At 60.2% G+C, this 27,350-nt stretch overlaps 16 protein-coding genes across 16 annotated transcripts; 10 read left to right on the forward strand and 6 right to left on the reverse strand.

The window, feature by feature from the left end:
- Positions 1-75: 75 nt before the first annotated feature.
- FA10DRAFT_273092 (hypothetical protein) lies at positions 76-1,209 on the forward strand (the record flags this gene model as incomplete). Its single annotated transcript, XM_025523155.1, has 2 exons — positions 76-287; positions 357-1,209. The coding sequence occupies 2 exons, from the start codon at positions 76-78 to the stop codon at positions 1,207-1,209; spliced, it is 1,065 nt and encodes a 354-aa protein (XP_025375067.1).
- A 3-nt stretch (positions 1,210-1,212) lies between these two features.
- FA10DRAFT_269156 (hypothetical protein) lies at positions 1,213-3,244 on the reverse strand. The gene is made up of 3 exons (XM_025522644.1): positions 3,019-3,244; positions 2,053-2,948; positions 1,213-1,980 (listed from the first exon to the last, which is right to left on the reverse strand). The coding sequence occupies exons 1-3, from the start codon at positions 3,205-3,207 to the stop codon at positions 1,428-1,430; spliced, it is 1,638 nt and encodes a 545-aa protein (XP_025375068.1). The 5' UTR covers positions 3,208-3,244; the 3' UTR covers positions 1,213-1,427.
- Positions 3,245-3,347: 103 nt separating this feature from the next.
- FA10DRAFT_281405 (hypothetical protein) lies at positions 3,348-7,487 on the forward strand. The gene is made up of 5 exons (XM_025523685.1): positions 3,348-3,490; positions 3,551-4,220; positions 4,286-4,482; positions 4,542-4,609; positions 4,675-7,487. The coding sequence occupies exons 1-5, from the start codon at positions 3,391-3,393 to the stop codon at positions 7,387-7,389; spliced, it is 3,750 nt and encodes a 1,249-aa protein (XP_025375069.1). The 5' UTR covers positions 3,348-3,390; the 3' UTR covers positions 7,390-7,487.
- Positions 7,488-7,978: 491 nt separating this feature from the next.
- On the forward strand, positions 7,979-9,620 carry FA10DRAFT_233792 (putative PRB1-protease B, vacuolar; the record flags this gene model as incomplete). Its single annotated transcript, XM_025518962.1, has 2 exons — positions 7,979-8,956; positions 9,024-9,620. 2 exons carry the CDS (start codon positions 7,979-7,981, stop codon positions 9,618-9,620), a joined length of 1,575 nt encoding a protein of 524 aa, XP_025375070.1.
- A 960-nt stretch (positions 9,621-10,580) lies between these two features.
- FA10DRAFT_281407 (hypothetical protein) lies at positions 10,581-11,566 on the forward strand. The gene has a single exon (XM_025523686.1). It carries the CDS (start codon positions 10,688-10,690, stop codon positions 11,219-11,221), a length of 534 nt encoding a protein of 177 aa, XP_025375071.1. The 5' UTR covers positions 10,581-10,687; the 3' UTR covers positions 11,222-11,566.
- Positions 11,091-11,596, forward strand: FA10DRAFT_179180 (hypothetical protein). The gene has a single exon (XM_025518283.1). The coding sequence runs from the start codon at positions 11,230-11,232 to the stop codon at positions 11,536-11,538; it is 309 nt and encodes a 102-aa protein (XP_025375072.1). The 5' UTR covers positions 11,091-11,229; the 3' UTR covers positions 11,539-11,596.
- Positions 11,597-11,686: 90 nt separating this feature from the next.
- On the forward strand, positions 11,687-12,578 carry FA10DRAFT_276251 (SGS-domain-containing protein; the record flags this gene model as incomplete). Its single annotated transcript, XM_025523308.1, has 3 exons — positions 11,687-11,718; positions 11,782-11,878; positions 11,979-12,578. The coding sequence occupies 3 exons, from the start codon at positions 11,687-11,689 to the stop codon at positions 12,492-12,494; spliced, it is 645 nt and encodes a 214-aa protein (XP_025375073.1). The 3' UTR covers positions 12,495-12,578.
- FA10DRAFT_269159 (hypothetical protein) lies at positions 12,514-13,721 on the reverse strand. The gene is made up of 2 exons (XM_025522645.1): positions 13,339-13,721; positions 12,514-13,270 (listed from the first exon to the last, which is right to left on the reverse strand). The coding sequence occupies exons 1-2, from the start codon at positions 13,663-13,665 to the stop codon at positions 12,578-12,580; spliced, it is 1,020 nt and encodes a 339-aa protein (XP_025375074.1). The 5' UTR covers positions 13,666-13,721; the 3' UTR covers positions 12,514-12,577.
- A 186-nt stretch (positions 13,722-13,907) lies between these two features.
- Positions 13,908-14,508, forward strand: FA10DRAFT_288582 (hypothetical protein; the record flags this gene model as incomplete). The annotated part of the gene is made up of 4 exons (XM_025524212.1): positions 13,908-13,964; positions 14,030-14,194; positions 14,297-14,348; positions 14,417-14,508. 4 exons carry the CDS (start codon positions 13,908-13,910, stop codon positions 14,506-14,508), a joined length of 366 nt encoding a protein of 121 aa, XP_025375075.1.
- A 188-nt stretch (positions 14,509-14,696) lies between these two features.
- On the reverse strand, positions 14,697-15,345 carry FA10DRAFT_179234 (hypothetical protein). Its single transcript, XM_025518284.1, has one exon. It carries the CDS (start codon positions 15,207-15,209, stop codon positions 14,787-14,789), a length of 423 nt encoding a protein of 140 aa, XP_025375076.1. The 5' UTR covers positions 15,210-15,345; the 3' UTR covers positions 14,697-14,786.
- On the forward strand, positions 14,862-18,057 carry FA10DRAFT_179492 (P-loop containing nucleoside triphosphate hydrolase protein). Its single transcript, XM_025518285.1, has one exon. The coding sequence runs from the start codon at positions 15,225-15,227 to the stop codon at positions 17,940-17,942; it is 2,718 nt and encodes a 905-aa protein (XP_025375077.1). The 5' UTR covers positions 14,862-15,224; the 3' UTR covers positions 17,943-18,057.
- On the reverse strand, positions 18,058-20,074 carry FA10DRAFT_179611 (aldehyde dehydrogenase). Its single transcript, XM_025518286.1, has 4 exons — positions 19,752-20,074; positions 18,986-19,671; positions 18,876-18,926; positions 18,058-18,811 (listed from the first exon to the last, which is right to left on the reverse strand). Exons 1-4 carry the CDS (start codon positions 19,864-19,866, stop codon positions 18,173-18,175), a joined length of 1,491 nt encoding a protein of 496 aa, XP_025375078.1. The 5' UTR covers positions 19,867-20,074; the 3' UTR covers positions 18,058-18,172.
- A 322-nt stretch (positions 20,075-20,396) lies between these two features.
- FA10DRAFT_262325 (hypothetical protein) lies at positions 20,397-22,820 on the reverse strand (the record flags this gene model as incomplete). Its single annotated transcript, XM_025520115.1, has 2 exons — positions 20,397-21,583; positions 21,650-22,820. 2 exons carry the CDS (start codon positions 22,818-22,820, stop codon positions 20,397-20,399), a joined length of 2,358 nt encoding a protein of 785 aa, XP_025375079.1.
- Positions 22,821-23,042: 222 nt separating this feature from the next.
- FA10DRAFT_233747 (cwf21-domain-containing protein) lies at positions 23,043-23,687 on the forward strand (the record flags this gene model as incomplete). The annotated part of the gene is made up of 3 exons (XM_025518961.1): positions 23,043-23,083; positions 23,153-23,347; positions 23,408-23,687. Coding segments are annotated over 3 exons (516 nt in total), but the record flags the coding sequence as incomplete, so codon positions are not given.
- Positions 23,688-24,587: 900 nt separating this feature from the next.
- Positions 24,588-25,617, forward strand: FA10DRAFT_269163 (hypothetical protein). Its single transcript, XM_025522646.1, has 2 exons — positions 24,588-25,027; positions 25,114-25,617. Exons 1-2 carry the CDS (start codon positions 24,882-24,884, stop codon positions 25,421-25,423), a joined length of 456 nt encoding a protein of 151 aa, XP_025375081.1. The 5' UTR covers positions 24,588-24,881; the 3' UTR covers positions 25,424-25,617.
- Positions 25,605-27,208, reverse strand: FA10DRAFT_269164 (hypothetical protein). The gene is made up of 7 exons (XM_025522647.1): positions 26,983-27,208; positions 26,898-26,903; positions 26,796-26,812; positions 26,691-26,719; positions 26,515-26,612; positions 26,073-26,443; positions 25,605-26,011 (listed from the first exon to the last, which is right to left on the reverse strand). Exons 1-7 carry the CDS (start codon positions 27,010-27,012, stop codon positions 25,945-25,947), a joined length of 618 nt encoding a protein of 205 aa, XP_025375082.1. The 5' UTR covers positions 27,013-27,208; the 3' UTR covers positions 25,605-25,944.
- Between the last annotated feature and the right edge of the window lie 142 nt (positions 27,209-27,350).

Raw genomic sequence — 27,350 nt, forward strand, 5'->3', positions numbered from 1 at the left:
GCATTTCTAGCAAACTATCAGCCACATATCAAACAAGCCACAAGTTCGTTACTGCAACAGTATATGCTCCGCAAAATGGCCACCGCCCACGTCGCCTCTTCTAAGGCCGCCTCGTCGGCCGCACTCGTCTCGCGATCCGTTGCCAAAAAGGTCCTGGCCGTCGAGACGCCAGAAGGAGCCGGCGCCGTTGTTCGACGCAGCATCGGCACGCCAAAGCTTCGCAACTTCTCTCCGTTCCTCATGCTCGACCACTTCAAGGTCAGCGAAGGGGCCGGCTTCCCTGACCAGTGAGTCTTTCTTGCTTGGACAAAGACGTTTCTGCCTACAAGTACACTAACATTGCTATACTCACACAGCCCGCACAGGGGAATGGTCACAGTGACATACATGCTCGAAGGACAATTCAACCACGAGGACTTTGCTGGCCACGTCGGCCGCCTCGGTCCTGGAGATCTGCAATGGATGTCGGCAGCGAGGGGCATCATGCACGCCGAGATGCCCATCCACCGTGACGAGGCGGGACGGAAGCTACCGGACCCCGTCGGCCTCCAGCTCTGGATCGACCTGCCGGCCAAGAACAAAAAGGACCCGCCCACATACCAGGAGTACCCCAAGGAGCAGGTGCCCACCGCCCTGCCCCGGCCCGACCAGCCGGAGGAGACCGAAGGAAGGGACTGGAGCGTCAAGGTCATTGCTGGCAGCAGCCACGGCGTGGAGTCGCCTGTCCGGACGCCAGACCAGGGCGCCTGCTGGTACCTCGACGTCACCCTCAAGAAGCCCGGCGCACGCATCTTCCAGGAAATCCCCACCGGCTTCAACTCGTTCATCTACACCATGGGCCCTGCGCCCATTCGCGTTGGCACGCCCGATGCGCCCGGTGCGTCGAATCCTATCGAGGCATCGACGGCCCACGAGGCCTTCCACACCCTCGTCCTGTCCAACATGGCCAGCATCTCGGACCCAAAGACGGACCCGGCCTCGGTACCCCAGGAGACGGGCGTCTGGGTCGAGCACGCAGGCACCAAGGAGGGCGAGGAGGCCAGGTTCGTCGTCATTGCCGGTGAACCGCTCGATCAGAAAGTCGTCCAACACGGGCCCTTTGTCCTCACAACAAAAGAGGAAGTCTACCAGACACTTTTGGACTTCCAGGGCGCAAAGAATGGCTTCGAAAGGGCCGCAGGATGGAAGAGCAAGATCGGGGGCAGGTAACCTACTTCATCACGCCCGTCCACTAGCCCGCCTCCTGATGTAGCCTTCGCCTCTGCTCTTCTGTACCAAATGAACGTTTCTTCTCCCCTGTCTCTTTTGCTGGTCCACCATGTACATCGATTTTTGTGGAATGGTATGGCGATCACGAGCTAATGCTCTCCAGTGTGTTGATGCATATAGTACAGTACAGTTCTACGCCTGCGCCGCTCTGCCTCGCCTCAGCTGCGCAAGACCGACGAGACATCCTCGACGTAGATGTAGTCGGCCCCAGGCGACTCTTCCTCTCGTGGCGTGGTCCCCTTTCTCCCACCTTGGCCAAAGAGAAAGAGCTCCCAGCCATTGCTGCCACCGTGCAGCTCGGGCCCGCGCGCGTGCTCATTGAGGTCTTGCGTCGTCATGTGAGACCGTCTGGCCACCTTCTTTGACCGTGCCCGTCTAGCAGTCTTGCCTGTCCGCTGTGCTTGCCATTCTTCTTCCTCTTCTTCCTCTTCTCCCACTCCCGTCAATTCAAAGGCTGGAGAGGCGCGGTTGATGGGGAGGGGGGCAGTCCAGGCGACGGGCGCGTCCTCAAACCCAGTGCATCTGACGTGGGCCCACCCAACATCTCTACGCAAGGCCGTAGAGGCCCATTGCCCAATGACGTCCACGATGTCCTTGACAAAGCCAGCCGAAAAGAAGCCGACGTATTCGACCAGCAGCACCCGCGCTGGCGTCCGCGGCTCGGCGACCTGGTAGCCGTTTGCGTATTCTGCTCGACTAAATGTCCGTGTGCTGCGTGTTTGGCAATGGGGACAGAGGTGAGTCAAGGTCCCGGGGCCAGTATTAGAAGAAGAAAACACCTACCACTCAGCACCGTTGGCTGCGAGTGTTGTCCAGGCCGTCAGCTCCTGCAGCTCCTCGATCCAGTCAAGCCAGTCGTCTTGTTGGCCGTGCTCTTGGGCCTGTTTTCCCTTTCCCTTTTCCTCTCGCCAGCCTTGTCGCAGCTTCGAGGTGCTCAGGTCGGGCAGCCAGACGTCTTCCATCGTTGTGCGGCGTGCATCGAGGTGGATCGATTTCAATGTGCATGTTGCTGCGAAGCGGGCAGGAAGAGTGATCTCGCAGCCGTGCTCGCCTCGCTCGTCCTCTGCCGTCGGGCTGTTTGCAGAGTGATAGAGCAGGACGCGCCAGCTTGGCCGAGAGCCGTCGGAGCCGTCTCCAGTCCCCAGCATAGCCGTCGACGACGACGAGCCAGAGGCAAAGCCGAGACCGCTGGCAGCGTCAAAGGAAGCGGCGTGGCTCCCCTGAGCGCTCCTCGCTGCGTCCCACGAGCGCAGTCGAGCGAGGGTGCGCTCGTACCCGGGCTTTCCGGGCACAAACGAGGGAGACAGCAGATCGACGCGGACGCTCCAGCGCTCGACACCGCCAGACCTGCGGTCGCCTGCACGGCCACTCGAGGTGTGTGCCAGCTTCGACTGGCGGCCCACGAGGCCAAGGGACTGGTACGTGTCGCGGGTGAGCGAGAGGTGCAGCGTGCCCCGTCCGTCGAGGCAAAAGACGTCGTCGGTGTCGAGCCGTCCGGCACTCAGGGCGATCAGGCTGCCGTTCTTGATGTATGCGCTCACAAAGATAGGATCCAGCAGGAGCGCAATGGGCATCGATGCCAGGTACGCCGTGCCGGGCGCGACGAGCCTGTCGAACGTGTAAGCGAGCTCCTGCTCCGATGGCGCATTGTCGCTTGCCAGAGGAATGAGAAGCTGGAGCTGTGACGGCAATATGCTAAGTCTCCGTGAATCAAGTCGCACAGAAGGAGAATGAAGAGAGGAAACGCACCCTGTGATTCAACGGATGGGCCACAAGGTCCCGTCGCAGCCTCTTCCACGCCCATGTATCGCCAGATCTGTCCTTGCCACCGCTGCCGGCGACGATGACTATGGCCCGCCCTGAGGCCTTTTGGTCCCGTGCATCGTCGCCCCTCTTTGCACTTCGCTTCCGCTTGTGCGTCGAACGCGCCGACAGCATCTGTCCTTTCCCTCGAGCGTCTGCAAGAAGATCGAGAGGGCGACGGAGAAAAAAAAAGTAAAAGTTGCGAGCTCCACATGCAGGGACGGAGACCCAAAAAAAAAGGACGAGACAGAACGAAGCTTCTTCTTGGATGAACGACGACGAGGACAAAGAGAGGCACGAGGCACGGCACAGCAAAGGATGGCGACGGGCCTCAAGGGCCTTCTCGAGGCGGCAGCATGTCTCTGTGGGCAGAGGGATGCGAAGCTGTCCCCGAGCCTCCGAGACAAGCCTGAGCAGGGTGAGCATACAGAGAGGAGTAGATGTCCATACCTCTTGCTGACGAGTGCAGCGGCAACAGAGCTGCTCAAGGCCAGGCTGCAGAACAGGATTGCAGCATACAGGGCCAGACTGGGGTTGGAAGCTGATGTAGGGAAAGAGGACGTCGAGAGGGCGACAGGATCAAGCGCGTTCGAAGCCCTTGTTGCCATCCACGACGCTGCAAAGACACCGGGCGAGGAGGGCACAGATGGTGAGGGCGCCTCTTCGTCGACTGGCCCTGCGCCCCTTTTTGGATCGCGCGACCTCCAAACGCTGCGCACACTTCTCTCCATTGTCACCCAGTGGTACTTTTCGCCTCTGCTGGCGAGCTACGACGAGTGCTTGGCCAGTCTGGCCAGCCCAACCGGCGAGGTCCCAGAGGATGGCAGGGCGACGTCGAGGCTCCAGGAGCTGCCCGACGAGGCAAAGCTGCGTCACATTAGACTGGAGCAGAGAGTAGTGCTGGAACAGACGACGAACCAGATGGACAAGACGACTTCATCGTTGCAGAATATGCTTCTGGGCCGGGCTGCCGGCCAGAAGGAAGTCGCCAATGCCGTCATCAATACATGCGCCTCGCACATCCTTGCCATTGCCATCCGACTTGGATGGGGGCCCCGCTTCAAGCCCGTAGCTGGAGTTCAAGGGCCCTCGCACAGCAACGATCACAGGGAGCAGGCTCGCAGCCTCGTAATCGATCTCCTCAAAACGTGAGCATGCCACTCTGTGTTCGAGCGCTTGTATAATCCAGACTGACTCCTTCCAATCGGCCCAGCCTCTCGACGCTCTCGGCGCTGCGCGTCCTCTCGGGTGTGACAAAGCTCTCATCTCGACGTCCAGTGCGCCTACCTAGCTTTGTCAAGGCGACTACGTCGAGGCTCGTCGCCGCTCAGCTACTCCGACCGGACGCCGTCATGGCCCTGCTTCGACAGACATTTGGCGCAGACTATGATGAGGTCGAGAATGGCTCCAGTGAGTGGTACCTACTCCTGATCAAACATCTTGGCAAGACTCAGGCTGAGAAAGAGTAGACGTTCTGGCGAGGATGGAAGGCGTTGCGAAGCTTCTCTCGACGCCGCCGGCCGGCATGTCCGCCGAGGTTGGTTTCGAGCCCTTCTTCACAGATTGTTCAAAGAAAGCTCAGACACCACGCCTTTCCCACAGACCTTTGTCTCCATCATCATTCCCCAGCTTTTGGATACTGTGTCCGAGCTTCCGTTCTCAAACACAGACACAGGGGCGACCCAAGGACCCAGTGGCCAATCAACGCCGACGCAGAAGAAGACGGCGACCTTTGTCCTTGCTCGTCTTGCTGAAACCCACAGCGAATCGATCAAGTCCTGCCTGGCCAAGCACCTCTGGAGCGCACTTGTGCCGACTTCAGCCAAGGCAGAGGCCGGGGTGGACGAAGGACAGGTCATCTCGCAGCCATGGTGCATCTCGAGGGCAGTCGATCTCCTCCATCGGATCCTGCAGTACGCCGAGCCCTCCTCGATCTTTATCTCCTGCATGGTCTCGCCCGTCGTCGTGCCCCTCTTCTCGCTCGTGTCTTATACAAAGAGTGTTCACCGCCACCCTGCGGCTGCCATATCGATGATGGACAAAGGGAAGGCCATCTCTCCAGACCCATCAAAGGAGCTTGGCAAGGCGGCCATGGACATCCTCCGGACCTGGCTCAGGCTTGCAGAGGCAGACGAAGCTCTGAGCCTCGTCGGGACCGGGCTCGACGGTATCTTTGCCGTTGCCGGGAGGAATACGGCTTCCATCGTGTCGGGCTGCACCGCTCGAGGAAACGGTACGGAGGAAATGGTGCCCTGCTGGACTGAGATGGCGGAAGGCATAGCCATCAAATGGGCACGATCCTCGTCAGATGATGTAGCGGATGCATTTGCAGATCTATCGATGGAGAATCCCATTCGTTCCGGGCCAGACGCCGACAACAACGACGACGAGGACACAGCCAAGCTAGCGCAGCAACTCAACTCAATGCTGCAGCTGCAGCCCGACCCCAAGCTGCTAGCGGACCTCCTTCAGGCCTCGGGGCGACAAGACGTCGCAGCGACGCTCCTTGTCTCCCTTCTCGACCGATATACGTCGTCGAAGCAGCAGGCTGAATCGTTGTCGTCTTCTGAATCGCTAAAGACGATCCTCTACCTCCAGCATCTCGTCCAAATCATCGACGTCTTTGGGTCCCAATTGATCAAGGGTGCGCCAGACAAGATCCTGGCTTTTGTCAACTTCACGCTGGACGCGGCAATAATGGGTCCTGTGGCTTCGGACCCGGCGGTTCATCCATCGTCAATGTCATCGTCGACACCAAAGATAGAAAGCGAAGCGGACGACATGCCCTTCATTAGTGTACGCCCGCAGGACACCCAGGGCGGTCTTCAAGGGTTGCTCAACGTGGAGCAGGAGGACCGCGCCGAACAGAATGGGGTGGACGACAAAGGGACGGAGAAGTCGGCAGTGGAAGATGAGGAGCTGGTCGACGTCGCTCTCAGCTTGCTTCTCTCGCTACTCGAGGGCCAGCCGACGATGTCAAGAGAGTCGACGCCACTGCTCAAGGTTGTCGATGCCAAACTCCAGGGTTACATGGCTTCGTCGAGCCAAGGTCAGATCGGAGCGCTAGCCAGGGAGGTCAGGCTCGTCCTCACTGCGCGCACGTCGGCAGGCGAGCAACAGCACCAGCAACGAAACTCAAAGCTGTTCATCGGACCGCGAGAAGAGGCGCTGGCGCGAGGGAGAGACAGGTACCAGGAAGCCCTCAAGCTTCTCCAAGACCCCATCCTGCCCGTTCGCGCCCACGGTCTCGTCCTCCTCACCAAGCTCGTCAGTGCACACTCTACGCTGGACACAGCGGCGACGGGGCACACAGACGTTCTCTTCGACGAGGCACTCTCGCCAGCGATCCTCGACATCTTTCTGCAGGCCATCCAGGACGACGACAGCTTCCTCTACCTCAACGCCGTCAAGGGTTTGGCCGAGATGGCAAAGCGGGGAGGGAAGCCCACACTCAAGCGCTTGCTTGGCCTTTACGTCTCAGATGCACCGCCGGGGGCAACTAGCGCGGCAATGAGCCAGCTGGAAGCAGACAGACGCCTGAGGGTCGGCGAGGCGCTCCTGCAGGTCATCCAGCACCTCGACGAGGCCATGTCGGCCCACGTCGCCGACGTGGTGCCTCCTCTGATGGCTGCGCTGCGCAATAGGTACTTGCCGGCCACAGTCAGGTCCTCGGTTGTTTCGCTATTGGGGACGTGTGTCGAGGCAGCTCCCACCGCCATGGCCTCCCAGGGCTATTCGCATACACTCGCCGGCGCCATGCTGGACCTCGCCAGCATCGAGAGTGTCGAGAGGCCTTCATCGATTGGGGACAAGAGCAAGGAACCACCACTAGATGGAGAGGAGGAGGGCGACATCATCATCGACGCAAGGGAAAAGGAAAAGAGGAGAAAGTTTGCCCCGGGCCACGACGATGCCGTCGATGTTGACGCGAAGCTGCCACAGCTCAGGCGGTCCGCCCTGCTTCTCTTGGCGCTCCTTATCAGGGGCACGCGGAACCAGCTGGAAGCACCACAAGGCCCAGAAGACGACTTCATTGGATTGGGTCGAGAGTCTCACAACCTCGAGGCTCTGAGATTGCCCGGCAGCGGCGCGGGGATCCTTGGACACCGTCAGGCACCCTCTGATGAGCTCCACCTGTTTCCTTCCAGGCTTCTCGCCCGGGCCAAGGCGGTGTGCGGCTTCCTCAAGTGGAGAGACACCGATGCACTCGTCCGCCATCAGGCCCAGGACTGCGTCGAGGAGCTCGACGGCCTCGAGCTGGACCTCGTCCATCAGGCTCCGTCCAGCCTCGTGTCACCACCAACCAGGAGAACTTGAATCAATCTGATCTTGCTGCTCGATTTGGTCACTGCAATACACCAAATGGAGCGCCGCTTTAATTTTGCTCTAATAAATAGCACTAATGGAAATGTCGGATTGTATTGCACCCCTGATTTTGCGCAGAGGTCTCAGGTGGCCCATGCACACTGGCTGGGCGCCTTGGGCACGTCTCGCTCGCGTGATGCCTATCTAGTCACACCCTGCTGCTTGCTGACGCGGCTTTGGCCAAGGTGCCCCCGCCCAACGCCCTATCTATCCCACCCCTCTCCCACCCACCACTCCATCTCCATCCATCCATCCACCCTCGCGCAACAGAGGGGGCCAGCGCACGCACACACACACACACACACAAGAGCGTCTTCCGGCTGTCTTCCACAGCCCTGCCCTGCTACGTGATCCCGTACCTCGCTACTGCACGACTCGTCTTGTAATAGATAGCACTGCTCCACATACATAAGAGAGCGCCACCCCTCGCCCCAACGCAACGATGCAGCTGCGCGCAACCCTCGTCGGCCTCGCCGTCGCCGTTTCGGCCGCAATGGCCGTGCCCGTCTCCAACACCGGCACGCCCCTCGAGTTTGTCCCCATGCAGCTCCACTACGACACTGCTCATGCACCCGCCGCGTTCCACGCGCAGTCGTCGCGCAAGGCCCTCAAGGGCCAGTACATGGTCATTCTCAAGCCCGGTGTTGACATGGCCACGTTTGCACTCCACCGCCAGACGGTTGCCGCCGCCCAGTCGACGGCCGATGCCCACCTGGCCGACGCAGAGGAGCGAGGCATCCGCCACGTCTACGACCTCGAGGGCCAGCTGCAGGGCTACGCCGGCAAGTTCTCCGACGACGTCCTCTCCTACATCCGTGCCCACCCCGAGGTCGAGTACGTCGAGCAGGACTCGGAAGTGACGACGATGGAGATGCCCGACGACGGCAACAACGTCTGGGATGTTGGCTACGACGTCAAGATCGAGGATGCCTTTTCGGCCCTGGGCGCGCCCCAGCTCTCGAAGCAGTCGCTCGAAAAGGGCGCTCCCTGGGGCCTCGTCCGCGTCTCGCACCGCGACGCCGTCTCGTTCAAGAACTTTGGCCAGTACCTCTACCAGGGCCAGGGCGGCGAGGGCGTGACTGCCTACATCATCGACACGGGCATCAACATCGACCACGTCGAGTTCGAGGGCCGCGCCACCTGGGGCAAGACGATGCCCGTCAACGACGAGGACAAGGACGGCAATGGCCACGGCACGCACTGCGCCGGCACCATTGGCTCGCGCAAGTACGGCGTCGCCAAGAAGGCCGAGCTCGTCGCCGTCAAGGTGCTCAGCTCCAGCGGCTCCGGTTCCATGTCCGATGTCACCGGCGGTGTCCTCTGGGCCGTCGAGGATGCCAAGAAGAAGACAAAGGCCATGGCGGCGAGCCCCAACTCTGAAAAGGCAAAGAAGCACCGTGGGTTTGTTGCCAACATGAGCCTGGGCGGTGGCAAGAGCCCCACGCTTGACCGTGCCGTCAATGGCGCCGTGGCCAGCGGCATGCACTTTGGCGTCGCTGCCGGCAACGAGAACCAGGATGTGAGTACACATCATGTCTTCTCTTCTGCTTTTGCATCCTGAACTGACGGCTTGCGACGACGCGCAGGCATGCAACGTCTCCCCTGCTGGCGCCTCGAACCCCGTGACGGTGGGCGCCATGACGCTGGCTGACGTCGGCGCCAGCTTCTCCAACTGGGGCAAGTGCGTCGACGTCTTTGCACCCGGCCTCAACATTCTCAGCACCTGGAACTCGGGCAACACGTCGACCAACACCATCTCGGGCACCTCGATGGCCTCGCCCCACGTCGTCGGCATGCTCGCCTACCTCCTCTCCATCTACGGCTCCGAAGAGTTTGACATCGTCGAGACGTCGCTCTCTGGCGGCCTTCCCTTCAGCTCCGAAGCCCAGTCGCTCGACATGACCGACTTCACCGACTCTGTGGCCAGCAAGCTCCACTCGATCATGCCCTTCTCTTCGCTCGCCTTTGACTTCGTCTCTGGCCTCTTTGGCGGTGCCAAGAAGAGCAGCAGTGCTCAGGTTGCCATGGCCCCCGTGCCCAAGAAGCCCGACGTGGCCTCGGTCCTGCACCCTGCTGACCTCAAGAAGGCAATGATCAAGCTCTCCACCAGCGGCAAGCTCAACGACATTGGCCAGGACAGCCCCAACTACCTCATCTTCAACAATGCCACGCTCACCAAGTGAAGGCTTGATTCACTCGCCTTCACTCTCCTAATGATTAGCTCTGTTGTTTCCCCACTCAACCTGCTCGCTCCTCTCTCTCCCACATATGTCTCAATCTGACTCTGCAATTGGATCCAAGTCTCTCTCTTTGTCTCTCTGTGTCACGTCATCACATCGCCTCTCGGGCTCCGGCTTCGGCCAGTCCCGCTTGCTCGCTAGCCGCGGAGAATTGTGCGAAGAGTGCTCGCAAGGCAAGGGTGCGGCCCGTCCTCTGATCACGTCAAATTGCGTGTGGCTGTGATTGCGATACGACTTGTAGTGTATCGGTCAACCTCGTCATTAGTAGTAGCAGCTAGTAGTAGCAGCTAGTAGTAGAGTACAGTAGCTAGTAGTGTAGTGTAGCTAGTGTATACGTAGTTGCAGCAGAGGAATCGGTACTTAGTGCGCGTTTCGAGGGCCGATAAGCCAAAAAGAAATGGGGGGAGAGCGGACACTGCACCTGGGGCAGTGGGCCAGTCTCTTCGCCGATATCGAGCCTGGTCGCACGGGCCTCGCCCAGCCCGCGTCTTCGTTAGACCCTTTATTTTATTTTTCGCTCCCTTTGAACCCCCCCATTCCAGCCGTATCGGTCGGAGCCCAAGGAATCCGGATGCTTATGGAACTACAGTAGTAGATGATCAGCAAAAGGCCCCACTCTATCAAGCCCGATGACGAGAGAGGACTTGCCTACGGCACAGTGCCGGGATAAGTGAAAAAAGAACACTCCTTTTCTAACATCACCATCACACCACCACCACCTTTTTGCTCTCCCCCCACTCCCCCTTCCTTCTCCTTTCCTTATCTGAGACCCAAGCCGGCCCTGTGCCCTCGTGTCTCGTCTCGTCTCGTCTCGCTCTCGCCTCCGCTTCATCCTTCTTCCACCCCGCCCCTTCCTCGACCCTTTCTCCGCTCCATTTATTTTGCTCCCCCCGTCCCGGCCCACTGTCCTTTTTCCCTCTTCTTCATTTTGGCTCGCCATTTCCAGCAAGGAAGGACCACCTTTTTCCCTTGCTACCCCCTCGTTCTTAAGAGAGAGGAAAAAAAAAAAGATGCCGATGCTGCTCATGGCCCCCTCGACGCACCTGATGCCACGCAGCCTCACACATCCGGGCGGCGCCTTCTTCCTCGACCCGGCCCATCGCGTCACGCGCGAGGAGCTCGACCGCCGCGATGCACGGTGGCGCGCCCTGAGGGAGCGCGCCTACCAGCGAGCCTGGTCCGACGACGCCACGCTCGTCGGCTCTATCCGCTACTACGCCGCCGCCAGTGCGCGGCAGCGCAGCGCCGCAAGCATCCTCTCGGAGGAACAACAACAGCAGCGGTCTACCGCGGCGGCGGCAGCGGCGGCGAGGCTCATGAGCGTCGAGGAGGACTTTGACGAGCTCTGCTCCGTCGCGAGCACCACGACGCCCTACACGCAGCCGCGCCACCACCTGCAGCAGGTCCAGGCCCAGGCTGGCGCCAGGGGAAGCACGCCGAGCGTGAGGAGCGTCCGCACCGGCAGGAGGACCGGCAACAGCAGCGGCGGCGCCCAGAGGATCCGCAACGCTTTCAAGAAGTGGGTCAACTCCAAGCGGCAATAGTCAGCGAAATGCAACGACGACACACACACGAACGACGACTACTTATTCATTCAATGAGCAACGCGCGACGATCAAACAAACGAACAGAACGACACGATGATCAGTCCTCCTCCTCCCTCAACTCTTTCCCCCCTTTCTCGACCTCTTTCTCGCTTGCGTGTCGGCTTTCAGGGTTCTTCAAACAGTGTATTTATTTCTCGTGTCTTCTCCTTCAAGCTCTTCCTCCCTTCTCGACCTCCTCATTTTCCCCCACCACTCTTGTCGGTTCCTCAATAGTCATAGACGGGCGTAATTTCATCCGGGCTTTGATCGTGTGACCCACCCCAGCGTTGAGCGAGCAAAGAGCGACGGCGAGACGCGTCCAGAAGGGGCCGCCCTTTTTCATTCTTATTTTTATATTTTTTGGAGGTCTTCTTCTTAGACCCGATCGCTCTCCACGCACGCTCGCACGCTCGCACACGCATCATGGCCGCTCCAACGGCGCCGAGCACGCCTCGGTGAGCGCTCCTCTGCATAAGTTCCGCTCCTCTGTTCGGCTGCATCACTGACAAGGTTCCCAGGCACGACTTCTACCAGACGGACACGGTGCTGACGCTGAGCATCTACATCAAGGGCCTCAGCCCGTCCGACGTCAGCCTCAGCCTCGCGCCCACCTCTGTGCGTCTGCTGCTCTGGCTTGTCGAGCTCGTCCATACCTGCTTCCTTGACTGACTGATCGATCGATTGTGACTGCAAATGCGCCACTTGGGGTGTACAGATGACATTCGACGTCCCGAGCCGGGCACAGCGGCTCGTCGTCGAGCACCTGCGCGACGCCATTCGCCCCGACGAGAGCAGCTTCAAGGTCCTCGCGACCAAGGTCGACGTCACGCTCGTCAAGGCCCAGCCTGCGCGCTGGGACGCACTCGAGGCGAGCCCTGGTTCTAATCCTGTCGCTGCTGCCTCCGTCTCGTCGTCTGCAGCCAGCGGTGTGTCGACGGCACCGAGCGACGGTGGCAGCCTAGACGCACGCAAGAGGAGCACACGCAACAAATGGGACACGCTCGACGTCGACGAAAACGGCCCAGGCCAGGGCGGCGAAGAGAATGGAAACGGCGAACTGCAAGACTTTTTCCAGAAGCTCTATGCCGACGCCGACGACGACACGCGCCGGGCGATGATGAAGTCGTACCAGGAGAGCGGCGGCACCCATCTCTCGACGAACTGGGGCGAGGTCAGCAAGGCGCGCGTGGAGACGAAGCCGCCCGACGGCATGGAGGCGCGAAAGTGGTAGGCAGTCATCCATCCATCCAGTCACGCTTGTACAAATAGGCATTACAGAAGAAGGAGAAAGAGAAAGAGAGAGAGAGAAGCGAATTACTCGACTGCCATGGGTGCTGTGCCTTCAAAGGCAGCCTGCATCTCTTCGATGAGCTGGGCCATGTTGTTGTCCCTTGCGCGGGCCACGACGGCGATTCGGCCAAACATGGGCGCCTCAAAGTCCTTTGCCGCATCCTTGGGCGCCGGGAAGCGGAATGTGTGCGTGTGGGCCGCCCGGCGTGCGATGAGGGCGTCCTCGGGGTGGAATAGGCCCATCTCTTCGTCCTCGGTGCCCACGGCGCCCTTGGCAATCGTCTCGTTCTTGATGGCCTGCTTTGCCTGTGCCTTTCTCCGCTTGGCCCGCGTCGCGCCTGCGCTCCTTTTTCCACCTGCACCCTCTCCCCGCGCCCTGTCTCTGCCATTCTCTTCCTCGCCCTCGCCATCGTCATCATCGTCGTCGTCGTCAGAAAAGGCGTCCGAGGAAAAGACGCGGGAGAAAAAGACGAGGTGGGTGTACTCGCTGAGGTCCTTGGCCTGCGCCACCTCGTCCATGACCATGCGGTACAGCGGCGGGGCCGTCGCGGGGGGCAGGTTGATCATGCGCTCGTGCAGGACCAGCAGCGGTCTCGCCGACGCAGACGTAAAGAGGTCCTGCATCGCCTTGCTCTGTGGCAGTGACGACGACGACGAGGCGAGGCGCGCTTGAAAGTACTTGGTCAGCTCGCGGCCTGCTGCTGATGATGTCGCTTTCTGTTTGAGAGAAAAGCGGCCTCGTTAGCTAAGTAGATCTAAAGCATGTAGAGCAGGTAGAAACGCACCGAGAGATCAACAGCGCTGATAAAGGCAAACGGATCCATGTCCTCGTCGCCCTCGACCTTGATGACGGTGCCCAGGCTTGCCTCGGCGCTGGCGGCCATGTCGAGCACATGCTGCGCGAGGACAGAGAGATCAATGTCGCCCGAGGCGGCGTGGGTGTAGAAGAGCTGCTGGAGGAGGCGCTTGATGGCCTGAAAGTCAATCTCGGACGGCGCCTGGAAGTCAAAGTCGACGTTGATCACCGAGGGGTCGTACGACGACGACGAGTCGTCCGAGTCGGACCCGCCGCCGTCGTCGGCCGCCTTTCGCTTCGAAGCGTTGTTGCTCATCGTGGATGGAGTGAACTACTGACTGACCCCGGAAGAAGCTAAGAAGAAGAAGAAGCTGCAGCGAAAAAGAAAGAGAAAAGAAAAAAAAAAGTTACAGTCCACACGAAGAAATTCTCAAAGTGGAGGAAAGTCAAACGTGACGTGACTTGGAGTGTCTCACGACCCAAACACTGCTTCGTCGACAGGCGACCAGGAGACACAGGCAAGCACAAAGGGCACCGTGTGACGGACAGGCAAGGGCAATGGTGTGCAAGACGTGCGAAAAGAAGCTGGGAAAGGTGTCGGCAGCCGATCCATTTGTGAGTCGCCACTTTTAGCAGGGGTAGAGAGTGAAGGAGGGCTGACGCGCCGGTCCTGATCACAGCGCAATCGCAACACGCAAGGCGCCGTCGTCTCGTCCGGCCTGGGCAGCGCTGGGCCGTCGAGGGGCGGGCCCTCGGCCTCGTCGACGTCGTCGAGCAGCGTGCGAGACGTGGGCAAGAACAAGCTGCTCGGCGCAAAGAACTGGTACAGCCCCATGGCAGCCAGGGTGCGTCTCCTGTCTGGCCTCCGTCGCCTCTCCCTTTTCAATCTCTGCCCTTTGCTACATGACACGCATACTGATCGCTCCTCTTGTCCCTCCTTCCTCCAGTGCACGCTGTGTAAGGCCAATGTACAGCAGGACAAGGCCAAGTACTGCCAGCGTGAGTCGTGCGCCTTCCCTCTCTGCCCGCGCTGGGTTCTTAGGCGATGCTGACAGCAGCCGTGACAGAATGCGCCTTCAAAAAGGGCCTCTGCGCCATGTGCGGCAAGGCAGTCGTCGACGAAAAGGTCCGAAAGATGTCCAAGATGAGCAGCGCCTAGCCAGTCAGCCCCGCCCTCTTCCCTTTTCAGGCACGCATTGCTGTACTTGTATCGCCAATACCAATCCTCATTCGCCGTGTCTCCACTCCGACCCTTGACGCAGTCGCGGAGCTGGACGCAGCGCTGGGCGCGGAGCGGGCCAATGCAGACGCGATGATGAGACGAGACGAGGGTTATCAGATGTTAGCTGGCCGACGGCGGGGCTTCTGTCGTCTGCCAGGCGGGGAGAAGGCAGGGCGTAGAGGAAGAGGCAGACAGGAGCGGTCACCCTGGTACAGTCAGCGGCCGCTGACGTACATTCTTAACGGAGCTGGCCATCGTGCGAGAGGACAGGGGTCTATCCTTTGATCTCCGCAACCAGCGAAAGGCGACACATATCGTGAGGGCAATTGGTATCTTCGTTCTACAGACAGTGTTCGTAAGGGAGGACAAAGGGAGAGCGTAACCGTAACAAGAAAACAAAGGGATGCACACGCATAGTTGCAGTGGCGCAAGAGCCTCAGCACCAAAACAGAAATTGGGCCCGTCGCAGATCTATCGGGCAACAGGCAGAGTGAGGCAGCGTTACAGAGCGGTGCGTTCCTAGGCGGCTCCGAGAGCACCGGCGGCCCTTGCTGCTTTTTCACATAAGAGGCGGCCCGTGATTTCACCTCGCCTTTCCCGTCCCCATCGCCACTGCTGATTCTTGCTTGCCGCCCCATTCACCCCAAGCAGAGATGGTGCCACTGGATCAGCTGCCGGCACATTTTGATGTCAAAGTCGTGGGCAGCGGCCATGACCTGCCGTCCAAAGCGCACGTCGACTGGCTCGTCTGCCCCGAGCCATGTTCAGAAATGTCGTCGTCAGAGAACGAAGAAGACGACGTACGGTGCTGCTACGTCGGCGTGGGCGTGTCAGTCCGAGGCCGCTCGGTGCCCGATGCAATCGTGCTGTCGTATGCGAAACGCCTTCTCGTCATCCGCTTCAAGTCCATCTACACAAAGAAGAGGGCGAGCCTCGAGATGATGAGCCACGTCGCCCGCTTCCTCGCCGACTTGAGCCGACACACGCTGTCGTCGGCGGCCTCGTCGAGCGACTCACGGCAGCAGCAGCAGCAGCAGCAGGAGTACCGCGTCGTGCTGGTCTGCTTCCAGGGCGCCATCCTCGCGCTCCTCCTCTACCAGACGCTCAAGCTGCGCTTCAGCGTCGTCGACCTGTCCTGTCGCTCGTCAAAATCTTCAGAGTCGTCCGACTTCCAGCTGATCCAAGCCCGTCTCGGCATCGATGCTGCAGCAAAGCTGGGCCGTCTGCCGTATGAACGCTTTCTCGTCATCGATGCCGCACTCAACCTCAAGCAGCCCCTCCGAGGCTTTCTCGCCACCATGCGTCTGACCATCTCTGCGCACCTCGTCGCCCTGCACTACAGCAGGTGGTCCAGCACGGGCGTCGAGCTGGAGCCTTTTGCAGCGTCGCAGACCAACTACGAATCGGCAATCGTCTCGACGAGGTGCGTCGCACAGCAAGTGGTCGACCATCTCTCGACCTGCGCACAGGTCCACTCGGCCTTGCACCTCATGGCAGGCAAGACGCAGACGGCCAACCTGGCTATGGATGCCAATGGATCCAGCGTCGAGTATACCCACCAAGAGGGCCGGTCGTCCATCTGCGTGACCAACACCGACTTCCGGACAAAGCTGGGCACAAGCAGTCGGCAGGGGCTCAAGATCTCCACGCTGGACGGCGCGGTGCTGCGTGCCAAGACGACAAGGAGTGAAGGGAGGACGAGCACGCTGGACATTCACGGCGTCACGGCAGGCCTGGCCAACCTCAAGATTGCCTCGGTCGAGGTCATGGGCAGGCCTGATCGGGCGAGCGACTACAGCTCGATGGTGCGCCACTGGACGGACCTGCTGCGCGTCGTCGAGATCGGCCAGGACAGCCAGACGGGCGAGATGGTGCCCGTCGAGATGGCCAACAGCCTGTCAGGCCTTTGCGGCGCTCTGCTGTTCAACCACCGAGTGCCGCACTTTCATCCAAAACACAGCCCAAGCAGCATCCTCAGCTCGAACTCGAGCTCGAGCTCGCTTGCCGCAATTGCTTCCGACACTCTCAATGAGTCTCAGCGCTTGGCCGCGGAAGCCGTCTTTGCGCACCTGCCGTCGCACGACTGGCGCCAGTGTCCGCACGACCCCAGGATCCTGCTCGTCCACGGTCCACCGGGCACGGGCAAGACAAAGGTCATTGCAACCGTCTGCAAGCAGTTTGCCGTCCTCGCTGGCGGATCGCGGACCGACGAGGCCATCTACGCCGCCTGCCAGTCCAACACGGCCGTCAAGAACATCGGCGAGGCACTCGAGCGGGCCGGCGTCGACTTCAAGATTCTCGTCTCGCCAAACTTCTACGTCGACTGGCACGAGGATCTGTATGCGGCCATTAAGGCGCGCCTCCTCGTGACCGACCGGCTCATGGCGAGCCCGCAAGCATTTCGGGAGCAGCTAGGATCCAGCATGGTGATTCTCATGACCGTCTCTGGGCTCTCGGCTGCGCGATACACGACCTCGGTGCCCCTGTTTGAGGCAAAGAGGATGCGCATGCTCCTCGTCGATGAAGCCTCACAGATCCACCTGTCAGCCTATCCGCACATCCTCCGGCGCTTCGAAAACACACTGTCCAGAGTCGTCTTCTTTGGCGACGACGAGCAGCTGGCGCCCTTTGGGTCTGACGATGTTGCCCAGGCTGGCCAGAGCGTGTTTGAGCTCGAGCACCTCCGCGCGCACGCCCACCTGCTCGACACCTCGTACCGCCTGCCTCGCGGTCTGTGCGACTTTATCAGCGAGGCCGTGTACGGAGGCGAGCTCCACGCCGCGCAGACCGTCTCGAATCGAGCGCTGAGCGAGTGCGTGGCCTTTGTCGATGTCGATCGCGGTCGCCACGTCAAGGGACGCACGACACCGTCGCTCGTCAACACGCACGAGGCCGAGACCGTCGTTCGCCTCGTCCGCTACCTGCGCACCAAGGCGATTGGGTTCAAGGTCCTGACGGCCTACGACGCACAGCGGAACGAGATCGAGACGAGGCTCAAGAAGCAGGGATTGAGTGGGTCCGGCGATGTCGTCTTCAACATCGATGCGTTTCAGGGACAGGAGACAGACGTCGTCGTCGCCAGCCTGGTCCGCGACGGCATCGTCGCGACGACGCAGACGACCGAAAACCAAGCCAGGGCGACAGTGGGCTTTCTCAGGAACCAGCGGAGGACCAATGTGCTCCTGACGCGCTGCAAGCGCCTCGTCATTGTCGTCAGCTCAAAGAGGTTCGTCACGGGCGCCGCGCGCGGGACGCTGATTGGCAGGCTGGAGAGCCAAGCGAGCGAGCAGGACGGGGACATCTGGACGTCCGAGTCCGACGTCATGAATGGACGCTTCGAGAGACTCGATGAACTTCTGTCGATCGATTGATTGATTGATTGATTGAAGCCGAGCCGAGCCGTACGAGCAAGAGATGTTCGCTCAAGAGAGAAACATGAACAAGAGATGGAAGCCAGACGTGATCGACTACATCAACAGAGACATCGATACTATCGCAAGAATAGGCGGTGCACAGAGGTAGAAGGAGACATTGTCGTACTTTGTATTTAGAAGCCCATTTCGAGAAGAATGACGAGGCAGGCCAGCCGTCGGAGCTGCGCTTATGACACATCCGTGGTCACGCTCTTGAGGGTCGTGTAGTCATCGAGGCCCCACTTGCTGCCTTCTCTCCCGTAGCCGCTCTCCTTGACGCCGCCAAAGGCGCCCTCCGAGGCCGAGAGGATGCCCGTGTTGATGCCGACCATGCCCGACTCGAGGGCCTCGCTCATCCTCGTGGCCACGCGCAGGTCGGTGGTGAAGACGTAGGCGCCCAGGCCGACGGAGCTGTTGTTGGCCTCCTTGATGACCTCTTCCTCTGTGTTGAACTTGCGAATGGCGGCCACGGGTGCAAACGTCTCCTCGTGGCTGATGAGCATGTCGCTCTGCAGGTTCGTCAGCACGGTCGGCGGGTAGAAGAAGCCGTCGTCGGGGCCCAGGGGCGGGGCCTTGGCCGGGCCGTACTCGAGCTTGGCGCCCTTCTGCAGTGCGTCCTGCACGTGTAGGCGGGCCTTGTCGACGGCCCGCTCGTGGATCAGGGGCCCCATCATGGTACCGGCGGCATAGCCGTCGCCCTGCTTCATGGTGCTGAGCTTGGCAATGAAGCGCTTGACAAACTCGTCGTGGATGCCGCTCTGGACAAAGATGCGGTTCGCTGCGACGCACGTCTGTCCGGCATTCCGTGTCTTGGACGTGATGACCGACTGAGACGATTGCAATCGTCAGTCTTCGTGAGTCAAGCAGGACAGGAGAGGAAAAGAATCTCACCGTCACGGCCTTTTCAATGTCGCAGCTGTCAAAGACAATCGTGGCAGCATTCTAGAGAAGTCCAGATGATAAGCGTCGCAGCTTCAAGAGCTAAGAAAACGACAACTCACTCCGCCGCACTCCATCGAGAGCTTCTTGAGCCCGTCTGCACTGTAGCGAGCCAGGAGCTTGCCCACGCGAGTCGAGCCGGTGAAAGTGACCTTGCGGATGTGCTCATTGCGACAGAGGGCCTCGCCCACCTCTGCCGTACGGTCCAGGCAGGTGACGACGGAGAGCACGCCAGGCGGGTAGCCGCTCCTCGTCGCAATCTCTGCCATGGCCAGCGTCGACAGTGGCGACTCTCCCGCCGGCTTGGCAACGACGGTGCAACCGGCCGCGAGGGCTGCTCCGACCTTTCTGGCAAGCATGGCCAGGGGCAGATTCCACGGGCACATGGCGGCCACGGGCCCAACGGCCTGCTTCATCGTGTGTATCCGCATGACCGGGTTCGCCGCGGGGATCGTGTCGCCGTACATCCTCTCTGCCTCGCCGGCAAACCAGTCAAAGAAGGACGAGGCGTAGGTGATCTCGGCCTCGGCCTCGGCCTTTGTCTTGCCGATTTCCTTGATCAGCAGGTGCACCAGGTCGGCACGGTTGGCGTTGAAGGCCTCGTCAAACTTGCGCAGCATCTTTGCCCGCTCCCGCCCCGTCTTGCGACTGAAAGCGGGAAAGGCCGCGTGGGCGGCTGCGCAGGCCTCATCGACGTCCTCCTTGCCCATCTCGGGGCAGGTGCCGATGATCTTGCGGGTAAAGGGGTCTGCCGCCGATTGTCAGCATCGTGCCTTCTGGCTATTCCTGGACTGTACCGAGCGGTCCATTTCGGAACAGAGGACTCACCCACGACGTCAAAGGTCTTGCCGTTCTTGGCGGTGACCCATTTGCCGTTGATGTACGCCTTGCCAGGCTCATACAGCGAAGGGTCCTTGAGCTTGTCGCGGGCTAGATCCGTCATTTTCGTGATCGTGTTCGTCGTCGGTGCACAGGGGTAGGAGCTAGTGGTGAGGCAAACGCTTGAAAGCAACACCTTCCACTTTTAAAAAGTCAGGATGCCGCACCCGCTCCAAGTGATGCCGGCCTCTCGCCCTATGGTCATGTGTTCCCCACACAGTGCTCCACATGCGCTCCACACAAATCGCACTCGCCTTTCTTCCGAGCGCCTAGTTCATGCATGCAGCCTGGCCTTAATTTTTCCATCTCTTCGGACTTTGTCGCTCGATCGGTATTGGTAGCAGGTCAACTTGTCACTGCTTACTCCTCATCAAAGACCGAGGAGAGACTTTGCTTTCGACCTAAAAGTGCTCTGAATCTACAAATTGTGATGCTGTCATATGAGTTCGCGGCTTCCGTTTCTCCTGACATCTTGGTCACTATACGGTACTGACAGGGTTCCTCACCACCTCGAGCACAAGGCCGGTCAGCGGGCATGTCAGACAGATCGGATAAGGAAGAATATTTCCATGTATTAGAGCGCAGACAGTTTGCTCATACGCCAAATTCCTTGCGATGGTCCAACCACCACCTGAGGCCTTCTTCTCTTGTGCTGGCATCCAGACCACCGAGCGCATCAAACGTCCTCTCGCACAGTTCTCTCCTTGTCTCCTCGCCTGTGCTTCTCCCTTCGTCTTGAGCCTGCTTCTTCTTCTTCTTGTTTTGCTCCTGCTCTTCTTCCACCACCGGCGGCTTCGCCACGCTGCCGTACGCAGGCGCATCCACGATGAGTCTCCTGACGCGGTCGAGCATCGAGCGGAGCAGGACGAGATTGACGTTGGGCAGCTGTGCAATGAAGCACCTCGCGAGCCCGAGCCGGCCCTCCTCGCTCAGTCCGCCCTCAACTGCTGTCGCTGCTGAGACCAGAGACGATGCTGCATATTGGGCCATTCTTGCCTGCCCTATCCTCGTCCAGAGCAGGTCGACGACGAGCCAGGCAAGACCGTCGTCGATGTCCGAAACCGCGTCGACCATTGTCGAGTACGCATGGACGAGCTGGCCCTCGTTGAGCTTCTCGGCCCCAAAGCCATCGAGGAGCAAGCGTGCATAAAAGGGCGCGAGATCCTTGACGGCGCGCTTGCTACTCGCAAAGACACTGAGCAGGACCGAGTGGGCCGACTCAAAGGCATCCTTGTTCGCGGCCTCGTTCGAGGCGCGATCGACGAGGTAAGGACGACAGATGGGGAGCAGCTCGCCTTCAATGACTTCGTCAGAGAGCGAAGGGATGAGCTGCTCGACGACGTCCATGTAGTACGTCGCCTTGGCCCGCCGTGCCCGGTTGGCCTCGAGCGTGCCCGGTGCGTCGGGCCGGATGAAGTCGAGCAGTGCGAGTGAGGCTTCGCCGTCTCGGCCAATGACGTCCAAAGCCTCGAAAAAGACGCGGCGGTAGGCTTCGAATGTCGAGCTGCCAAACGACGAGGTGATCCAAGACAAGCGCGAGTAGGTAATGAGAATCGTCGACGTGACTTCCAGCAGGGGCAGGGGTATATTGGATGTCGATGTCGCAGGCCACTTCTGTCCCTCTTGTGGCGGTGTCGATGCATCGATCGGCGTCGTGATTGTCGGGCTGGGGCACACATCGACAACAGCCTCCATGAGGGCGTCAAAGATCATGGTAAAGCTGAACAGCATTGTCTTGAACACACTCCACATTTCCGTCGTCCGCGGCCGAGCATCGGGTGCTAAGAAGCGACGAACGTCAGCCCTGGGGTTTCCATCGCAATGATCTGTTCTGATTTCCTGCTTACCAATCTGATCCTCTGTCAGGCCAGAGAGCCGGCTGCTGAGCCACTGAGACTGCCATCTGCCTGCGATGCTCTTCATCCGCGTCGCCATGGCTGGGCCATTTTCGCCGTCTTCCGCAAAGAGAATGTCGTGGAGACCAGCAGAAGGAAGGGATCGGACGACGGATGACAGGCTGAGGGACAGCATCCTCGACAGCGGGCCCAGGAGCGAGAAGAGCGGGTGTCTCGTCATCATGCCGCTCCGCTCTACTGTCTTTGCTGCATCTCGCAAGCCCACGAGGCCGTCGCTGCCCTGGACCAGATCCTCGCGGATCGAGTCGAGCAGATGGCTCTCCTCAAAGAGACCCAGGACGACGTCGGACATGACACCGACGAGAGGCTCGGACGCAAGCGCCTCGAGCTTCTTCTGTGGAATGAGCGGAGCGACCTGTGCAGCCAAAAAGAGCGTCGCCACCTCTGTGCGGTCCTCGTCCGACGACGGATGCGCCCCCATGCGCTTCTTGAATTCGAGCTCCCACTCGTCTGTCTCGTCCTGCGTCGACGACCGCTTGGCCGCGAGAGGCTCCAGACACTCGGCCAGCGCGACACACCACTCGTCCTCGGCCCTTGAAAGTGCGTAGCCGACACTCATGCCGCGGCCTTCCTCCCTCCGGCGCTGGGCGCGTGCGGCCTGCAGGCCAGCGACGAGGCCCGTGTGGATCGCAAGGCCGGGCAGGGGCACCTCGTCGAAGCGCTTGGGAATCGCGTCGGCGTCGAGGTGCACCGCATCGGCCAGCGCACGCAGCCACGAGATCAGGCCGCGACGAGAGGTCCACCCAACGGAGCCGACGCGCTCATTGACAATGGCCTGAATCCGGCCAAGGACGGCACGGGCGCACGCCTCGTAAACAAGCCGTGCCCGCTCCAGCACCTTGACTCTGTCGTCGCCGCCGCTCCACAGCGCCGGACTGGAAGCAATCGAACGTGCAAATTTGGCGGCCTCGTCTGTCGGGAGCGTTGCGAGGTAGTGGGTGATGGACGATGAGAGGCTGGATGGCGGCAGCAGCGCAAGGTGTTCGGATGCCGACGAGGCGCCCGACGCGAGCAGCGCCGAGAGCGACGCATACATCGAGTCAGGCTTTTGCATCTTCAAAGTCGATGCCGTAGAAGCGGCAGAGGACGTCGACGTCGACATGCTGCCTGTCCTACGCTGGTCGCCGTCGTCGTCGTCGTCGTGTGCCGTCTGTCGTCTAAGCGTGGAGACAGTCAGTCAGTCACGGCTGAGGCCATTTCCGAAAGCCGGAAAATCACGTGGCTCGCGACGCCAGTGGAGACGGGGCCCATCTTTTTCTCTTCGCGACGACGGCATCAGCAACAACGACAGCGACGACGACTGGCCCCCAGTCCTGCATCCACCATGTCCTACAACGGCATCGGCCTGCCGACGGCTCGAGGAACGTGAGTGGTGCTCTGTTCCGGTTGCAGTGGATAAATAAGTGACTGACTGACAAGGTAACCATTCAACAGCGGGACAAACGGCTACATCCAAAAGAACCTCTCGCACGTCCGGCCTCGTGATGACTACCGATCCAAGAAGACCGACAGCTGGCGGGACGACAAGGCCAAGCAGCGGGAACCGGATGCAGGTATTCTCGAGCATGAGCGGAAGCGCAAGGTCGAGGTTGGCTGCATGGAGCTGAGGATCAAGCTCGAGGATGAAGGGTGCGTCCAAATCTCACGTCGACTCTACACGCGAGCTTACGCTGTCTCTTTCTATAACAGATTCGGCGACGCTGAGATTGAAGAACAGGTCCAGGAACTGAGAAAGACGCTGCTCGCCCAGTTCGAGAGGCAGCCAGCAATCTTTGGTGGACCGACGAGGCAAGAGACAAAGGCGCTGCGTCCCTCAGATGTACATGCACTGGGCGCCGCCAAGCGCGCCGAGACGGAGAGCATGCAACGTGCGCTGGGCATCAGAGAAGGGTACCGCGAAGGCGATGCATTCGATCGCGATCTGCAGGAGAAGCTCAAGCAGGAGCGCATCGAGGAGCGCAAGCGGCGGGATCAGGAGCGCGAGGAGGCGAGAAGGGAGAGGGAGGTGGCCTGGAAGCGGCGCAAGGAAGAGCAGGAACAGGAGCAGAAGGATAGGGCGAGGGCAAAGGAAAAGGAGAGGGAGCGGCCAGCAAGAGAGGAGGGCAGACCCTCGAGGTCGCCACCTCCCCGACGCCGCGCGCCTCGCGATGACAGTCTGTCGCCCAGCCCTCCTGCGAGAGGGGCCAAGCGAGGTCGGTACAGCCCGGCGAAGAGCGACGAGGAGGAAGAGGGTGGAAGAGCTCGTAGAATAAGGTCGCCGTCGTTCAGTCGCAGCCCCAGCCCGCCACCGCGTCGGCGCCGGCGAGGAAGCTCAGTCGACAGCCGGAGCCCCTCGCCCCCACCGCGAAGGCAACGTCGGCGCTCTCCCTCTGCCGACAGCATGACTCCACCGACTCGCAGCCGGCGTCGCTCGCCCTCGGACAGTGTTTCCCCAGCTCCACGTGCTCGACGACGTCGCTCCCCGTCGTCGGGAAGTGTGTCGCCACCGCCAAGACGCCGGCGACGTTCGCCTTCGGCGAGCCTCACGCCCCCTCCGCGCAGTCGAAAGGAGACAAGTCGCTCACCATCGCCGACTCCACGACGAGCTGCGCCCAGGGACAGCCCATCTCCCTCGGTATCTGAAGCCGACGATGATCGCCGCCGAAGCCCCGTGCCCGAGGAGCCGGAACGCCGCGGCCCTCCGCCTGGCCCTCCGCCTGGTCCTCCGCCGCGCCGCCCAGATCTCGCCTGAGAAGGAGAGGGTCGCTCAAGCCACAAAACTCTACTTGTTCCCTAAGCCATGTCTCCTGCGCTCAATCAATCATTGTTTTTTTTTCTTGGCATTCATCTCTAAGAGGCCGTACCCTGTCTGTCGACTCGTTTTCCAAGGCAAAGCAGCGAACGACAAGAGATGAAGATTCAAGAAAGCCTTAAATTTTGGATCTTCTAATTGCCGGCGAAGCCTGCCGTCGTTTCGCGTTCCCGCGCGCTCTGCAGCGCTCTGTACACTGACGTAGGACCTTTCAAGATCTAAAACCATGGCAGTCTCAGTCTCCTTACGTGCGGCTAATAACGGTAGAAAATAAAGAAAGCGCTGATCCTCCCCACACACACACACAAGTGCGCGCACCTAGCCTTTTCCACACCACCATTGCCACGAACGAGAGATAGAACGCAAGCGACGATGCGACTTACCTACCCAGCGCTGACACTCACGGCCGCCGGCCTCGCCGCCGCGCAGCTCACCTCGCTGAACCCATCGCAGAGCTCCGTGGCTGCGTCCCTCTCGAGCAAGTACTATCTCCCGCCCATTACCGACAGCTTCTCCTCGTGAGTGCTCCCCTCTCTTCTTTCCTCTCTCTCGCTGCTATTCTTTCCTGGTCAGACTCCAGCAGAACTAACACCGCGGAGCACAGTGTCGTGCCGACAACTACATCGTCGAGCGAAGGCGGCAGCAGCAGCACGAGCGAAGGCGCCGCGGGCTCGTCGTCTACCGCAGTGACGTCCTCCACTACCTCCTCTCCCACCACCTCTTCCACCTCCTCGTCTTCTACCTCATCCTCATCAAGCTCAAGCTCGAGCTCCTCCTCGTCAAGCCCCGCCAGCTCCTCCAGCGGCTCGCCCGACGGCGCCGCACGGCTGCTCACGCACGCGGGGCTCGGCTACACGGCTTACTTTGCCGCCGCTGCCGCCGCCCTCGTCGGCGGCGGCGCCGTCCTCTTATAGCGCCCTAACCCCCCACCTTCTCTCGATCACTACCTCTCTCTCTCATCTCTTGCCGTGCACCACTGCTGTGGTGCATAGTTGTCCCCTTCTTGCTTCCTTCTTGTACCAAAGAGACACCTTCATCAACCTGCCCTCCGTCATCCCCTCTTTTACCATTCAAATTTGCACGGAATGCATGCATTCGTCGTTCTCTCCTTTTCAACAGAAGCATGCCGTCTCTCCACCACGCCCAGTGCCGTCCAGAGACAGCCCTGCCAAGGTCCATTCGCTCTGCTCTGCGCTGCTCTGCGATGCTCTGCGTGATTGTGTTTGTGTCTGTATGATTATATTCAATTGCAGAAAAAGTGAGCGGCCGAGGCCGATGAAAACGGGAGCGAGCGAGTGTGGATGCCCGAGGATGGACACGAGATGGGACAGGGCGAGAGGCAGGCCAGAAAAATGGGGGTGGGAATACGACTGTCGAGGGCGAGGGGACGGAACGAAAAGAGTCCCCTGTGTGAGATGAGACGACAATGGAGCGCTCAGCAGCTGCATCCGTTCTGCGTCGTGTCGCTGTCGATTCTGATCGGGTCAGGGTAGTCGGCGTACCTAAGTAGGAGGAAGCACCAAGTCAGCATGCGTGCTCGCTCTCTCCACACTCCACACTCACATCTCGGCCTCAGCCTCCTGCTGGAGGGCATTCTTTGCAATCGTCTGGAAAGCCTGCTCGACGTTGATGGCCTCTTTTGAGCTCGTCTCAAAGTACGGGATATTTCCCTTGCTCTGGCACCACGTCATGGCCCGCTTCTGCGACACCATGCGCTTCGACTCCTCGACGTCAATCTTGTTGCCCAGGACAACAAAGGGGAAGTTTTCCGGGTCATGCGGGCTGGCCTGAATGAGGAACTCGTCGCGCCACGAGTCGAGCGTCTCAAACGACTTTGCGCTGTTGACGTCGTACACGAGCACGCAGCAGTCGGCGCCGCGGTAGAAGGCCACGCCGAGCGACTGGAAGCGCTCCTGTCCTGCCGTGTCCCAGAGCTGGTATCGAGATTCAGCGTTCATCTTTTCGGACAATTTCGACCGCTGCACTCAAGGGTGGCAAGACGCACCTGCATTGTCACGAGTCGGTCATCGACCATGACTTCTCTTGTGAGAAAGTCGGCCCCAATCGTGGCCTTGTATGCCGAAGAGAAGCGCTTGTTGACATCTGGAGGAGGAAAGCAACAGCAATGTCAGCCACCCGGCTCGCCCGACGGCCACAGTGAAGAGGCAGGGGGTCACCCACATTGGTTCATGAGCGAAGTCTTGCCGACACTGCATCACCCCTCACAACGTCAGCCTTCCTGGTTCTGGAGCGCGTGTCCGTCTCGAGCTGCGCCACCGAACTCACCCCGAGTCACCAAGGATCTGTCGTCGGAAGACAGAGACGCGGTCTGGTGGTCAGCATCGGAGCAAGGTAATTTCGCATACATTCGGCCGTATCGGAACTCACGATGACCTGCAAGGAAAGCATTAGATACGTCAGTACAGCAAGTTCTAGAGCACGACAGACGCCCAATGGCAGGGTCGCATCTCACCTTGAGAAGGACCTTCTTTCGTGTAGCCATTGTCAGTCGGTCGCAACGCTCAACGCCACTGCCAAGGTCTTATCGGTCGGGGTGTCCGGAGGGGAAAGGGGGGCACCGTCCTATGTGGGCCCAGGTATCGAATTAGGTGTGTGTATGTGTGTGGGACGAGGAACAGCCCGCTCTTGGTGGATAGGAAAGAAACAAAGGACAAAGAGAAAAGTGGAAGCTACCGAAGTCGAGGAGAAGGCGCTCGAGGTTCGGTGGAGTGTTGTTTGTCGAAAGAGGCAATCAGCCAGGAGGGGGGGCTGGACTTTGGGAATACCGCGCGATCAAGTTTCTTTTTCCCACGTGGCTTCTAACCTCCTCATCGTTGTCGT

This window comes from Acaromyces ingoldii, assembly GCF_003144295.1.
Source record: "Acaromyces ingoldii strain MCA 4198 unplaced genomic scaffold FA10scaffold_6, whole genome shotgun sequence".
NCBI classification, from domain to species: domain Eukaryota; kingdom Fungi; phylum Basidiomycota; class Exobasidiomycetes; order Exobasidiales; family Cryptobasidiaceae; genus Acaromyces; species Acaromyces ingoldii.

Excerpts from the sequence above, each read along its gene's own strand:
- FA10DRAFT_281405 (XM_025523685.1), top strand. The coding sequence starts at position 3,391 with ATGGCGACGGGCCTCAAGGGCCTTCTCGAGGCGGCAGCATGTCTCTGT. Across the intron at positions 4,221-4,285 it reads GTAATCGATCTCCTCAAAAC|CCTCTCGACGCTCTCGGCGC; the intron begins GTGAGCATGCCA and ends CAATCGGCCCAG. Across the intron at positions 4,610-4,674 it reads CGGCCGGCATGTCCGCCGAG|ACCTTTGTCTCCATCATCAT; the intron begins GTTGGTTTCGAG and ends CCTTTCCCACAG.
- FA10DRAFT_179611 (XM_025518286.1), bottom strand. The coding sequence starts at position 19,866 with ATGACGGATCTAGCCCGCGACAAGCTCAAGGACCCTTCGCTGTATGAG. Across the intron at positions 19,672-19,751 it reads CAAGACCTTTGACGTCGTGG|ACCCCTTTACCCGCAAGATC; the intron begins GTGAGTCCTCTG and ends AATCGGCGGCAG. Across the intron at positions 18,812-18,875 it reads ACATTGAAAAGGCCGTGACG|TCGGTCATCACGTCCAAGAC; the intron begins GTGAGATTCTTT and ends CAATCGTCTCAG.
- FA10DRAFT_179492 (XM_025518285.1), top strand. The coding sequence starts at position 15,225 with ATGGTGCCACTGGATCAGCTGCCGGCACATTTTGATGTCAAAGTCGTG.
- FA10DRAFT_179234 (XM_025518284.1), bottom strand. The coding sequence starts at position 15,209 with ATGGGGCGGCAAGCAAGAATCAGCAGTGGCGATGGGGACGGGAAAGGC.
- FA10DRAFT_269163 (XM_025522646.1), top strand. The coding sequence starts at position 24,882 with ATGCGACTTACCTACCCAGCGCTGACACTCACGGCCGCCGGCCTCGCC. Across the intron at positions 25,028-25,113 it reads ATTACCGACAGCTTCTCCTC|TGTCGTGCCGACAACTACAT; the intron begins GTGAGTGCTCCC and ends CGCGGAGCACAG.
- FA10DRAFT_179180 (XM_025518283.1), top strand. The coding sequence starts at position 11,230 with ATGCAACGACGACACACACACGAACGACGACTACTTATTCATTCAATG.
- FA10DRAFT_269156 (XM_025522644.1), bottom strand. The coding sequence starts at position 3,207 with ATGCTGTCGGCGCGTTCGACGCACAAGCGGAAGCGAAGTGCAAAGAGG. Across the intron at positions 2,949-3,018 it reads CCCATCCGTTGAATCACAGG|CTCCAGCTTCTCATTCCTCT; the intron begins GTGCGTTTCCTC and ends TTGCCGTCACAG. Across the intron at positions 1,981-2,052 it reads GCAGCCAACGGTGCTGAGTG|CACACGGACATTTAGTCGAG; the intron begins GTAGGTGTTTTC and ends CCAAACACGCAG.
- FA10DRAFT_281407 (XM_025523686.1), top strand. The coding sequence starts at position 10,688 with ATGCCGATGCTGCTCATGGCCCCCTCGACGCACCTGATGCCACGCAGC.
- FA10DRAFT_269159 (XM_025522645.1), bottom strand. The coding sequence starts at position 13,665 with ATGAGCAACAACGCTTCGAAGCGAAAGGCGGCCGACGACGGCGGCGGG. Across the intron at positions 13,271-13,338 it reads TCAGCGCTGTTGATCTCTCG|AAAGCGACATCATCAGCAGC; the intron begins GTGCGTTTCTAC and ends TCTCTCAAACAG.
- FA10DRAFT_269164 (XM_025522647.1), bottom strand. The coding sequence starts at position 27,012 with ATGGCTACACGAAAGAAGGTCCTTCTCAAG. Across the intron at positions 26,613-26,690 it reads GACTTCGCTCATGAACCAAT|ATGTCAACAAGCGCTTCTCT; the intron begins GTGGGTGACCCC and ends TTCCTCCTCCAG. Across the intron at positions 26,012-26,072 it reads CAGGAGGCTGAGGCCGAGAT|GTACGCCGACTACCCTGACC; the intron begins GTGAGTGTGGAG and ends CCTCCTACTTAG.